Source organism: Dendrobium catenatum, unplaced genomic scaffold (genome assembly GCF_001605985.2).
Source record: "Dendrobium catenatum unplaced genomic scaffold, ASM160598v2 fragScaff_scaffold_1280, whole genome shotgun sequence".
Taxonomy (NCBI): Eukaryota; Viridiplantae; Streptophyta; class Magnoliopsida; order Asparagales; family Orchidaceae; genus Dendrobium; species Dendrobium catenatum.
This window is the reverse complement of record NW_021319742.1, coordinates 128,376-142,797: the sequence shown is the minus strand read 5'-3', so window position 1 is coordinate 142,797 and position 14,422 is coordinate 128,376. Positions and strand designations below refer to the sequence as shown.

General features: G+C 36.5%; 2 protein-coding genes across 2 annotated transcripts; one reads left to right on the top strand and one right to left on the bottom strand.

The window, feature by feature from the left end:
- The first annotated feature begins 1,702 nt into the window (after positions 1 to 1,702).
- Positions 1,703 to 6,091, top strand: LOC110114401 (CRS2-associated factor 2, mitochondrial). Its single transcript, XM_020847263.2, has 5 exons — positions 1,703 to 2,330; positions 4,523 to 4,650; positions 4,742 to 4,967; positions 5,155 to 5,282; positions 5,773 to 6,091. The coding sequence occupies exons 1-5, from the start codon at positions 1,805 to 1,807 to the stop codon at positions 5,893 to 5,895; spliced, it is 1,131 nt and encodes a 376-aa protein (XP_020702922.1). The 5' UTR covers positions 1,703 to 1,804; the 3' UTR covers positions 5,896 to 6,091.
- A 2,556-nt stretch (positions 6,092 to 8,647) lies between these two features.
- LOC110114415 (pentatricopeptide repeat-containing protein At3g24000, mitochondrial) lies at positions 8,648 to 12,050 on the bottom strand. Its single transcript, XM_028699404.1, has 2 exons — positions 8,829 to 12,050; positions 8,648 to 8,706 (listed from the first exon to the last, which is right to left on the bottom strand). The coding sequence occupies exon 1, from the start codon at positions 11,623 to 11,625 to the stop codon at positions 8,863 to 8,865; it is 2,763 nt and encodes a 920-aa protein (XP_028555237.1). The 5' UTR covers positions 11,626 to 12,050; the 3' UTR covers positions 8,648 to 8,706; positions 8,829 to 8,862.
- Positions 12,051 to 14,422: the final 2,372 nt, after the last annotated feature.

Sequence of the window (14,422 nt, the reverse complement as noted above, 5' to 3'; positions counted from 1 at the left end):
AACAATTTTCTGGTTTATATAAAGGGGATCCATACCATTTTATTTCAACATTTTAAATTTTAATATTTTATATATATCATTTTTATAAATCTGTAATATCAAATTTCAGTGTTATATTTATAAATAGAATGAAATAAAGAGATTTATATAAATCCCTAAAAGATTAAATTTATCTAAATTATTTATAAATTATCCCAAATTTGAAAGATATTAAAATAATTTGTTTGGTAGTAAAAATATCATAACATCTAATTATAATTAAGAAAATTATTCTAAAATCATTTATATTACGGTGGACTTTAAAATTAGTAAATTTAGTTTAAAGCTAATGTAATAAAAATTATCTATATACATTACAAATTTAAAAATAAATCTAATAATTTATTAGTCAAATATGATACAAATTATATTATAATATATGATGTAATTTTCTTTAAATCCTAATGCTAAATATCTTGAAGTAATTCAGAAGAATCTAATAATATTTAATTTTCAAAGCAAAATTAAATGCTAAATAAATTCAAAATAATATGAAGACTCGTTAGAAAGATTGCTTATCACACAAAATCCCTCAATATTAAAATTGTATATTAAAAAGCAAAGAGGGTTTTGAATTAGTTGAATCGATTCACTAACCAACTCTATCGATATAGCCTCTCCTATATTTTGGGGGGACATTGAGGTCAACAAAGACAAAATCACAGACACATCACATACACAAGACTCGAACACAATATCTCTTAGTTGGTAGCCTAAGCTCTCAAGCAATAAGTCAAGATAAGTTGTGTAGATAGCCTCCCTATTACCACAATTTATAGATGGTCTATAATTACATTGATGGGCATTTAATATTGTATAAAGTATATGGAATGATTTATTTTTTCAGCATTTGTGCCCTTCATAAGAAACAATCAATAGAAGAAACATATTTATGAAAAATATAAGTGACAATCATTTTTTATAGCCCCAATTTGAAGAAGAGAAATAATCTTGTAATTATTTATGTTGGTCTTTTTTTTAAAATGGGGTATCTATTCGCTGCCACCTCCAAAGGAGGCGCACTGCGGCATAACTAATCTCTCAGTGGGCCTACCAGCAACCAACCCCACAAGTGCAGGGCAATTATTTTCTCTTCACTTAATTCATGTTAATTTAATGGCAAAAGCTTTTATTTATCACAATATGTGTACTCGTATCATTAACACGTTCGTATCAGTAATTCATGACATATTTGATAGTAGGATCCAAGACAACAATGTTGGTTGTTGAGCTAGTAATGGCCAGACAATCTTACTAAGGCTTTGCTTTGAATGACTTTCTTACTTTTTTTTTTAAGTACAAAAATTAAAATATTTGTATTAAAAAAAATCCCAAATAAAGTCTAACTCAACTAATGAATAATATTATTTTGTCATATTATAATCATTGAAAAGTGCATTATTTATTATTCATTATTGATAACCATATAATAATAAAAATATCATTCACAAGGCAATTATAAATAGCATCTCATTCTGTTCATTCAAGAATAATTTTCAAAGCCCTAAATTTAATAAAGACCCTCAATAAATTATGAATCTATATTTGTATTTGTAAACGCTTAGACTTTTTTTTTATAATTTCAAACCAAACAGTCATAAATTATATATATATACACACACATAAGTTCATCTTAACATAATTATTTCACGTAACTTTTTTTTCTTCCGATAAATATTATCTCATAATCGTCCGCAGTCATCATTCCGTTGAACCCCAAATCAGCCTGTAGAGCCGGTGAACCTCCGCCGTCACCGGCTTCCAGATGCGCCGTAATCCGCTCTCCTCAATCCGCCACTCTCTTCAAACCCCAAAGCCGAGCCAAAACTCTCTCATTTCGTTCCTACCCTCACATCATTTCCTTTCCCGCTCTAAAAAAAAAATCGCATCTCAGGGCGACGAAACCAACGACCCTCCCTACTCCCCGATCTCCAAAATCGCAGAACCGAAGCCCGAGCTTCCTCCCAGAACCCTAGTTTCGGGCCGGAGAAAGGCCCCGGTTCCATTCCACTCTGACCTTCCCTTTGATTTCCGCTTCTCTTACTCGGAGACTGATACCTCAGTGCAGCCGATAGGGTTCCGCGAGCCCCCGCGCTTCTCTCCGTTTGGCCCTGGTCGGCTTGACCGGAAATGGAACGGTGTTTCTGCTCCTGCAGTTGGGGAGTTCCCGCCGGAGGAGGATATGGAAGAGCAGCGGAGGTCTGTGCTTGGGGAGCCGCTGAGCGAAGAGGAGGTCGAAGAGATCGTTGAGCGGTACCGACACAGTGATTGTTCTCGTCAGATTAATCTAGGTTTGCTTCTTCTTAGGTTTTTTTCTTTCTTTTTGCTTAGAATGTTTCATTGATATTGGGTTGGAGACGATGCAGGTTTTATTAAGCTTGCTTCCATAACGCTAATGTGAAATTCTTCACTTTCTTGGTAGAACCCAACGTGGTCTGCAGACTTTCAAGCAGACACCCCTTGCCTGGCCATATTTGGCTTCACTGGGCAGGACTAGTTAGTGACTTGACCATGCCTTGGCTTATTGGATCGGACAATTTTACTCGCTCGGTCATAGAATTATGAGTTTGTAGTCCTATCTATTCATCCAGATTGTTTAGTGCATTGCAGGCTACATAGTACCTCTTTCTCGTTCGATGGAGTTTTTTAATGGGTTAGGAGATAGGTTGAAATGGGAATCATTCCAAAATATCAAGGTATTAGCGAAGTGTAGCATGGGTGCATATAGCTTGGTTATTTTTGTGAAGTTACTGTTCTCTCTGGCTATGATTGGCATGCATGTTATAATCATCAAGAAAATAGTGTATGTTATACTTTATTTAATTTTGGACTAATGATTGGATACGTTGACGTATTGGTTGATATGTGTAAGTTGCCAGCCGATAGGGTGACTCATTAGAGATAAGTGGATTGAATTTAATGTGAGCTAGTTTGTTGATAGGGAGACCCTCTATGGATAATTACAATTATTTTATGTTGAGGGGTTGTGTAATGGATAAACTAGGGGAATTTTTTCATAAAGGTTGGCATTTCGGTTTGTTAGCTTGCGAGGAAATCCTTAAGGAATACATTATGCGCAAAGTGATTAGCCCGTGGGGATTGAATTGTCCAGTAATAATGAAGCTTGCTAGGATTTTGATTTTGAAGCCAAGTGTAAGCTTCATGAAAGACTCCACCAAGGATGCAACATTTAATCATGGTGGTTCCCTTAGGATTTAAGTTTTGGGCTTGTTAACTTTGAGGTGGATTTGTAGTAAACTCCATTAGGGATAGGTATGCTTTACTCATGTCAAGGTTGTGCTAAGACTACATGGTTGGTTGGTAAAGCAACCCATTGAAGGGGCATATAGTTTGGTTTAATTAGTTTCTAAGATGACATTTGATGGGGCATAGAGCCTGCTTCACCTAATCAACTTCGAATGAATTTGGTTTAGATATTTTTGTTCAATATAACCCATTGAAGGGGCATATAGCTCATTTAGATGACTTGATGTGGATCCAATTTGTGTACAACCCAAATTAGAGCTGATGCTTACCATGCCATTCCTCTTTTTGGACTATTTAGATATCAACAACTAGAGTTGAGTATGTGAGATATTCAAATATCAATACCATAATGTAGCTATAATTAGGTTGTTTAAAGAATCTAAATCTATTGTCTTATACTACATTGGACATAATGAACGGTTTATTTTTTTGAAACCTGAAAAGAAAAGTGTTGTCATGTTTCAAACTTGGATAAATGGCATTACAACATGTATAAAATCTTTTTTTTTATAGATCTTCCACTAATCAAAATATTTGAAGCATCTAAAAGATAACTTTTGGTTACCTTTTATATTGCTAATGATTTTTAGCTACGGTTAATTCTCAACATTTTAAACCCTAAATCCTAAACCCCTTGACATTTAATATTGAAATTTTAGGTGTTAGATATGTACTTCATTTTATGTTATTTATATATCTAACACCTAAAACTTTAATATTACATTCATACCACTCATATAAAATTTTAATATCAAATATATCACTCCTATATTTCATTCTTACCACTATATAAACTTTAATATTTCATTCCATGCACTCATATTTGTTTTATGGATGGTAAACATGTAATATTGAAATTTTAGGTGTTAGATATGTAATAGCATGAAATAAAGTGGTATGTATGTATGTAATCTCCCTTTAAATAATTGAAGGATGTATGGAAGATTTGTGAGGATGCATGCTCCTATCCTTCTAAAAAATAATTTTCTAGTGTTATATATACACGATAACTGAATTATACTTATATTTTTTATGTTATGAGTGTTCTAGCATATATCATCTTTATCATCATATTGACAACTATTTGATGGTGGCTTTGTGCATCATCATTCTCCATTAATTCATATTGATTACTGCGTGTGGCCTTAAAAATCTATTTTGCATGAAACTTTTTGCATAACTTTATCCATGCCAGTTTATATTTTGTATCTTTTAGGTAGAGGTGGTGTAACACATAATATGATAGATGACATCCACAATCACTGGAAAAGAGCTGAAGCTGTGAGAATCAAGTGTCTTGGAGTTCCAACTCTAGACATGGACAACATTTGCTTCCACCTGGAGGTAGTAATGAAAAAGCATATTTTGGCATTGAAATACTCCTGAACTTCATATGCAAGTGTATAAGGCTGCAATATTTTTATGGCCCTGGCAGGATAAAACAGGTGGAAAAATAATCTATCGAAATATTAACATGCTCCTCTTGTATCGTGGTCGAAACTATGATTCTGAAAATAGGCCAATTATACCTCCAATGCTATGGAAGCCACTGGCACCAATTTATCCGAGGCTCGTGAAAAGTATTACAGATGGCCTGACCTTTGAGGAAACCAAAGCAATGAGAAACAAAGGGCTAAATTCCCCTTCTTTGATGAAGCTCTGTAAGTTAGCTGAGGTTTAGCTGTGCTGTTAGATACGTTCAGTTCTCTTCCTCTGATTGCTGTAGCAGGATTTTTCTTTTATTACTTAATTCAACATTTGACTAGATAGAAACTAGATTGGCTTACAAGCTCAGTTATACGTTATTTTTTCCTTTCCGTGTATAATCTTTATGTTTGCTGTGTTAAGCCAGGAATGGCGTGTATATTAATGTTGTGGAGAGAGTCAGGGAGGCTTTCAAAACTTTAGAGGTGGTGAGACTGGACTGTAGCCATGCTGGTAGCAGTGACTGCAAGAAGATTGGTGTGAAGCTAAGGGTATTCCAATGCTTTACTTTTGTTATTAGAATTTGGATATTTACAGTTTGAATTTGCAGTAATCATCCATCAAAATTTACTTCTCTCTCTTATTTTAGAAATAAAATATAATAATCTCCTCTCTCTATCTGAACTGTGATAACAGATTAAATATAGATGAAAGAGAAAATTGTTGAAATCTTTGGTCTCATCAACAACCTTATTTTATTCACCGAATAAGTCAAATGTTTTATGTATAGCTAATACTTCATTTGGGATGACTTTCTTACTGTTTCTTAAAGCAATTTTTTAGTTAAAAAATTTAAGTTTTATATTAAAAAATTGATTTAAAAAGCAGTAAGAAAGCCGTCCCAGAAGAAGCCTAACATTCTCAAAGGCTGTTAGATTAATCTAATTCGCAGTTATCTTCCTTTCTATTTCTTCTATTTTGTTATAGCTGTTACTCATCAATAAATGTGCCTAATTGTTATTATTATGTAATTTACTGCAGGATTTGGTGCCTTGTGTTCCTATACTGTTCAAGGATGAGCAAATTATTTTATGGAGAGGGAAAATAATAAACGACTCAAATCAATGCATTAGCAGTGAACAATGCATGACTGAACATCTTTGAAGTGAAGTAATACCATAACAATATAACTGACCCTTTGCCAATGTTTCTGGTGGTGAGAGACTAGGAGAATGTGTGATTATTAAAGCAGCTTGCTATCTCTGCTTGTGATGGCCTGGATGGTGATTTCCCATTTTTTTGTATAGAACAACCCAGTAATTTTCCGAAGTTACAGAAGTTCATCATACACTGATAAATATCTGCATGTGGCATGAAAAATGGAGACTCCATATGACTCTGAGGGCATAATTTAATATGAGCACCATTCTCAAATGAAGTCTAAGACTTCCGTTTGGGATTGCTTTTTTAAAGCAGATTTTTTTACAAAATTAAAAGTTTTGTATTAGAAAGTTGTTTTAAGAAACAGTAAAAAAGTCGTCCCAAATTAAGGGTGTTAATATTTGACACCACCTGAAAATCCGACTTGAACCCGACCTGAAAATTTTGGGTTAGGGTCAACTCGACTCCAAAACGGGTCGGGTTATGGTTCAACATTTCGATCTGTTTCAAAAATTGGGTCGGGTTCGGGTTAACACTTTTACCCGAAATTGACTCGATTTTGACCTGAAAACTCGATTTTGACCCGGCAACCCGAGATTTACCCGGAAAAGAGGAGATAGACCCGTTTTTTAACCCAAAACAGAGGAGATAGACCCGTTTTTTACTTGAAAACTAGCAATTTTTTGTTGGAAACAGGTCATTCGGGTTGTGTTGCGTTGATTCGGACCCGAAGCGGGTTGGGTTCGGGTCAGGAAAATTGACCCGTTCTCAAAAAAAGACTCGGGTTCGGGTTGACTCGAATAGTGCCGGGTTAGTTTCGGGCTCGACCTGAACCCGACCCATGACCCGAAATTGACACCCCTATCCTAAATGAAGCCATAAGACTCCTATGGAGAAAAATGCTTTTTTGAATGCTCTATAAAAAACGACTTGATAGCATATTTTTTGAAAGCAATGAAAAAGCATTGGCCAAACAAAGACTATGATTACGATTTGAAAAGTAAAGCAGTAAAAAAGCGATCTCAAGGGAAGCCTTAATATGTATTTGTGATATGAGATCAACTATATTTTAATGCATTGTTGAGAGTTATATTAAGTAATAATATTATAGTTTGAACTATATATTCCACATAACTCATGATTTATGTATTGGATGTTCTACGTTTATATAGGGGCATTTATATGCTTTCCCTTAAATTTTATATATATTTATGATCTCACATTTAAATTTTTATATCGACTTATATAATGTTAATGTTAAATTATAATATATATATATGAAGATGTGCAACTTATTTAAAATAAATTAATGTTAGTGATATTTTTTATATGATTTAAAATTTATTATATTATAAAAGTTCATCTGAAAATTTAATCATTGTATTTGTAAATTTATGAGAAATAAAAAAAAAATCGGCAACAACAATCAAATGACGTCGAGATTAGTTTTCTTTTTATTTAGAGTATATTTTAATTATTTTTTGTTTTGTTTTTAAAAATTAATTAAATTGTATTTAAATAATATTATAAAATATCTTTTGAGAGATTTTCAATATTTTAAAAAATAAATATCATGGTCAATTGTCAATTTATCCCTATCATCATCATCATTGCCTCATAGGTCATCTTTGTTTGATTTCAAATAATTTAACTTTCTATATTCATAAACAACAAAATAATATATATCTTTTCTTTCATATTAAAATAAAATAAACCCTAAGAAAATAAGAAATTTCTTTTTTTCCGCCTTCTTTATTATTTTTTCTTTTGAAAAAGAAAACCTCATCTTTAAAATCATCTCGTCATTCAAATTAGGTTATCAGGTCCGCTACCAGTTTTAGCTCAATATTCTAAATTTAAAATTGATATATCACCCACGATGTTTGGAATGGTTGGTGGGCGAATACGATTGGAAACCCTCAAATCCGTACTCGATTTCCCTCGAGCGGCAGCAACGCCTCTTAAGTGGGGCCCAATCAAGTACGGGCATGCCGTCAAGCGCCCTTTCGGGGATGGCAGCGGGTGAATATCTCATTCCCCAAAAAAAAAGATATATATGACGTAGTTCACTTTGATCTCTTGATTGGAAGCTTTGACTTTCAATCAAAATGTCCTAAATTTAATATAGATATTTGATATTTCTATAAATAATCAAGAGGTAAATGACTATTACATATTCAAATAAATTTATATTTCCACGTCAGAAATTAAGGAAAAAAAGTTATCAAAACAAAATCAGCTTTTTAAGAGAATATTTGGCTTCAAACAAGGCTTCCTTCCCACTGGTTTTGAGCCATGATTCTCTATTTGCACCACGTTTCCTCTATCACAACAATCACTTTGAATAATGCTTATCATTGTTCAAGGAATCAGTCAGCAAAATCAACTATAGCTTCAAATCCTGCAGCTGCAGTACCACCGTTCCAGTAGTTTTGCCACCATGAGTATTTCTCCACTCTCAGCCATCAGAACACTAAAGTTTCTCTATGACCCAATATTTTCAGCTCAGAATACCCAGAGCTGTTGTTGAGGGAAAATTATTACGTGTGATATCCAGATTCATTTGGAGGCGAATCCGGACGCCCTACATCACCCGGGGCCTAATGCAACCGGATGATATGGCGCGTCCGAATTTGCCTCCGGACGGTCCGGACATCACACCTAATAATCTCTCGGCACAGCCAGAGTGATGGCAAGAAAATTTTCAATGCCGCAGCCCGTGTTCGATTCCTCACTCTGCCCCCTAAAAGAACAGCCATAGTTCACTTTAATGCAAGGTCAAAAGAGAGATTGAGGTGCATAATCTTACCCCTATATTGACTGAAAATCGAACCGGGGATATCTGGCTTACACTAAAGTGAACCTAACTAATGCTCTAAGGCTCTAAGCCCATCAGCACTCGATGCCAAATGCTCGCATTATCAGCTTTAGTGGAGTAATTTGGCTTATTCTTTTTAACAGCTTCCTCTTCTACCAGTAATCTGAACAAGAACATATCCCACCTTTGAAACGATGGAACCTGTAAGGATCCCTCAATACAATTTCACGAGCGACAACCTTGCTGAGCAATTTGTACACCAGATGACAATCCCCACAAACTCTCAGATTCTTAAATACAGTTATTGTACACCCTGCTGGCACAGAAATTAGTCCAAAAGCCAGCGCAAGCTTCTCACTATGGTTCCAAAGATTAAATTCCTTCTGCTCTTCATCAGTGTCATGCAGTGATTGTGAAGTATCAGAAACATAACCTGCTTCTTTAACCACTTGCAATATCCATTCCAGTTTGGAATAGACTTCTTTAGCTACAGGATGGGCCTTGTCTGCAACGCCAAAGGTACTCACCTTGTTCTTCACCTGGATCCAACTGCAAGCAGGTCTCTTTTTTAAATTGGTGGAGTTCATATATTCTCTCAACTTCTCAACTTCGTCCCACTTTCCACTAAGCGCATATGCGTTTGCTAGAAGAACATAAGCTGAATCATCCAAAGGGTCCAACTGAAGAAGATGCTTTGCTGCTTTCTGTCCGGTATCCAAGCGCCTGTGAGTCCTACTTGCTGACAACAAACTCCGCCATATTAGACTGTTTGGTAAGATTGGCATCTCTTCTACGAAATTCTCTGCTTCAGTTAGCCTCCCTGAACGTCCTAGGAGGTCAATTATACAAGCACAATGGTCTATTCTGGGAGAGATGCCAAACTTGTAAGTCATAAGGTTATAGTATGTGAGACCTTTATCTACTAGTCCTGCATGATTGCATGCAGAGAGTAGAGAAACAAAGGTAACATAATCAGGCTTGGGACCCAACAGAAGCATTTTGTTGAAAGTATCCTCAGCTTCAATGAATTGACCATATCTTGCATAGCAGGATATTATGATGTTCCATGTTAGTCTTGAACGTTTACTTGGTTCAGGAACTAGTTTCAAAGCATCGTCCATCTTCCCACATTTTCCATACATGTCCATTGCAGCATTGATCACATGAAGGTCAGAATCAAATCCAAATTTAATGATCAGGCAATGGATCTGCTGTCCTTCACCTTTTGATGCTAAACAAGCACTTGCTGAAAGGCCTCCTGAAAAGCTAAATTGGTCCAGCTCAATTCCCGCAGAAAACATTTCCTTGAAGTACTTCATTGCTTCCTCCCCTTGGCCGTGATGAGCTTTTGATGCAATCATAGCATTCCATGAGACCACATTTTTGCTGCTCATCTGATCAAAGATGAAGCCGCTGGAATCGAAATCACCACCATTTGCATACATTGTAATTAGAGAATTCAGGACAAACTCATTGATGTCCAATCCAATTGAGATTGCATAAGTGTGGAGAGCTTTCCCATGGTCCTGCAGGTCATGAGGAGTGGAGCAAACCCCTAGAACGTTCACAATAGTAATGTAGTTTCCTCTGATTCCAGCTCTTCTCATCTGATTAAACGTTTGAATGGCTTCATTTTTCTCTTCATTCTCCATATATCCTCCTATAAGCGCGTTCCAGGTGATTACATCACATCTGGGCATTGTTTGAAACACCCTTTCAGCCTCTCTCATGGCATTGAATTTGCTGTACATAGTGATTAGCGAATTACATACCACCAAATTATCTTGAAGACCAAGGAATATTGCAAGTGCATGAATCGTTTTTCCATCTAAAAAAGCTTCTAGACTTGCACATGCAGCCAATGCAGTAGCAAATGTTACATGATTACATTCTTTTTTCAGTTGAAGCATCTCTGACAAGAGCTTCAATGCACCAATGTTGTTTCCATTCTGATTGTATGAAGACATCATGGTATTCCATGAAATAACATCCTTCACAGGCATTCCGCGAAACAAAATCTCTGCATCATCAGTTTTTCCCAACAAGGAGTACATGCTTATTAAAGTATTACATACAGAAACGAATTGTTCAAGATCATTCTTCACAACAAAAGCATGAAGCCCTCTTCCCCACTTCACATTATCAGCGCTAGCACAGGCAGAAATCATACAGGACAATGTAGTCATATCAGGTTTGAAATTACTGTGTCGCATTTCAGAAAAGCACAGCAACGCCTCTTTACACATTCCCTCGCGTGTATAAATAGAAAGCAATGAATTCCAAGATATTGTATCCCTATCTTCCATCCGGTGAAACAGTTGCTCAGCCTCCTCTACTCTACCCATATTGCCAAACATTGTCAACAAAGAATTAGCAACTGATACTTCAGCTTCAAAACCTGAAACCACTACATGGGCAAGCACCTGGCGGTTCAACTTCTCATTTTCAAGAAGCCCGCATGAACTGATCACCGTCGCATAGGAGTTCTCATTGCAAACTACACCTTCCCTTCTCATGTTCTGATAAGCTGTTATGGCTTCCATTGGCTGCTCATTCACCGAGCAGCTCACCATCAATGCAGTCCAAGTCACTACATTCCTCTCTGGCATCTCCTGGAAGAATCTCCAAGCATCAGAAAATAGAAAATTTTTTCCATATAAATGCAAAAGTGCAGTGCCAACATAAACATTACTCATCAGCCCAAGTTTCGCCACAAAACAATGGATTTGGATTCCTTGATCAACCATCTCTTCGTCATGATTACAAGCAGTCACAAGGCTTGCAAGCATGAAACCACCGGGCTTTCCCCCCTTTTTCCTCATCTTCTGAAAGAGCTCCGCTGCTATGAAAGACCAGCCTGCTCGAACACACCCTGAAATAACGGTATTCCAAGATGCATGATTTTTAAGAGGCATTTTGTCAAACAGCTTAAGGGCAATTGATGGCTTGCCAAACCTGAAGTACAGGTTGATGAGAGTGTTGGTGTGGAAGACGCTGAGGTTACAAGAGTTTCTTAAACATAAGCAATGAATTGCCCTTCCGTTGAATAGGCAGGAGATCTCCGAGAAGCCTTTGGAATAAAAGAGGGAGATTTCGGGGTTCTGATGGTCGGCGAGGAAGCTTAGCCCAAAGTTTGCGTCTTGGGCGGCAAAAGATTGAGTGGAATTCCACCTTAGGTGGAGTAGGGAAGAAGAGGAGTTGGAGATGGTGGATTTCCATTGGAGAGGCCACCTCTTAGCCAGTTTCTGGAGCTGTTGTTCCTGGCGGGTAAGAGTATAGCTTACTTGCAGGTCCCGAACGGTCAAATGACAAACATTTACGTTTGTACGTTTCAGAACTTCTTACTTTGCCGCTTCTGGGGTTTATTTTTGCTAGTTAATGCAAATCCTTGCAAGTTTATACTAACTTTTGTGCTTTGCGAGAAAATCCAGAATCCGTTCAAGGCAGTTCTTTTGTAATTCTTTTTCAGAAAATTAGTAGGATATAATTTTCTTACCATTTAAAAAAAATTTAATCAAAAATATTTTTTTTTATAATATATGCTCAAAGATTATAGTTCTAAAAAATTAATATTCTATTTTTTTAATTCTACTGATTAATTAAATGCATCACCTACATTTTCATTATCTACAACTAATAATCTCTCTAATTTATGACAGAAAAATTAAGTTAGTCTCCAATTAAGAGTGATAAGAATTAAATTAAAAAATATATATTAAAGCTGACCGTTACCTAATGACTTGAAGTTCTGAATTTGTTTTCATTTATGAAAGAATTTGCCTCATCTGGTTCTCAGAAGTCAACCTCTCCAAAGAGATAAGCTATGCCATAAGGGCCAATGATCAGTCACTGTCAGTCATCTACGGAGCAATTGGTACGTTAGGAAAAGATCAATAATCACGCGCCACGTCATCTGAAACTCGATATTAAGCACTCGATATACATCCGAATTTTCAATTTTTTGTCCGGACGTAATAATTACTCCATCTATGGAGCAATTTATCTTGTTCGATTATCTCTCATCTGTTAAGTGTTAACCGAAGCAGAGGAATTGTTCATAAAATAAGCTATATATGGGGTTTTTTTTTAAAAGTAAATTTGAGGGCAGAGCCCTTTTCTTTACTATATTATGAAAAAAACAATACACAAAATACAACTCAATTTAGAGGTGTTAATATTTGACACTTTTTAAAAATATAACCCAAAAAAATTCAGTTTCAAATCAATTAATTTAATAAAATGGTCAAATTCGTGTTTTAATATTTAACCCGTTTGAAAAATCAGGTCGTGACTAGGTCAACCCGCCAACCCCGAAATGACCCGATTGCACTTCCTGCTCGTACCCTCCTCTTTGGCAGACCAGTCACGCCGCATTGCCACGACGTGCAGCTCGTCTTGCCCGCATGTCCCCCATATGATGCATAGCTCACCTCCTTTACCTGTCCTGTGCTCGCCTCGCACTCAAGGGGAAAGCGAAGGAAATGAGATCGGGAAGGATTTTGGGAATTAAAGTATTAGCATAAAGTCGCCCGTTAAACGGGCGATTTAATCTCGCCACATCATCACCACGTCGGATCTTGACTATTCTAGTCAAAGCATAAGTCGCCCGTTTAACGGGCGACTTTGCCTATTTTTAAATTTTTTTTAAAAACATGCTTAAGCTCTTAATATAATTTATAATCATGCTTAGTCTTAAAATTTTCCCTTTTTATTTTAAGTAAATTTGAGGGCAGAGCCCTTTTCTTTACTATATTATGAATAAAACAATACACAAAATACAACTCAATTTAGAGGTGTTAATATTTGACACTATTTAAAAATATAACCCAAAAAATTCAGTTTCAAATCAATCAATTTAATAAACTGGTCAAATTCGTGTTTTAATATTTGACCCGTTTGAAAAATCAGGTCGTGACTAGGTCAACCCGCCAACCCCGAAATGACCCGATTGCACTTCCTGCTCGTACCCTCCTCGTTGGCAGACCAGTCACACCGCATTACCACGACGTGCAGCTCGCCTTGCCCACATGTCCCCCATATGATGCATAGCTCACCTCCTTTACCTGTCCTGTGCTCACCTCGCGTTCGCGCCCCGTTGGTCGCGTTGCACGCGCATGCTCTGTTTACCAAGGTCAATCGTGTTGGGTCAGGTCGACTCGAGTTTGGGGTGGGTTGGGTCCGGGTTCAAATTCATAACCCGTTCATATAATCGGGTCGAGTTCATGTTGGATGATCGAGCACGGATCAGTTTCAACTTGGACCTGAACTCAACCCAAAAACAAGAAGATGGGCCTCGAGTTGAAGTCAATTATCAACAATGCTCATTACAACACCAACTTAACAAAGACAACAAGATAAAAAGGAAATAAAAACTATATAAGAAAACAAGACTCAAATAGGGCAAAAATTCCAAAACTAATACAGCAACACAACAAGGCCCCAGCTACCATAAGACCATCACAAGCTGCTACTTAAGTACAATCGGACCAAAACCCTTCACCATCGTCCTGACAAAAAAGCCTCTTAATGTATTGATGCGGACATCAGCAGCGATTTCGACACATTTACCTTCAGGAGATGCCGGAGATCGACGGCCATGATCATGATTTGTATTTTCATCATTTTATGTAGTAGTTTATTTTTATTTTATGTTTTTCCGTTTTTACCCTTATGGGTATTTGGTAGCTATTGTAGCCCAAGGGGCATTTTAGT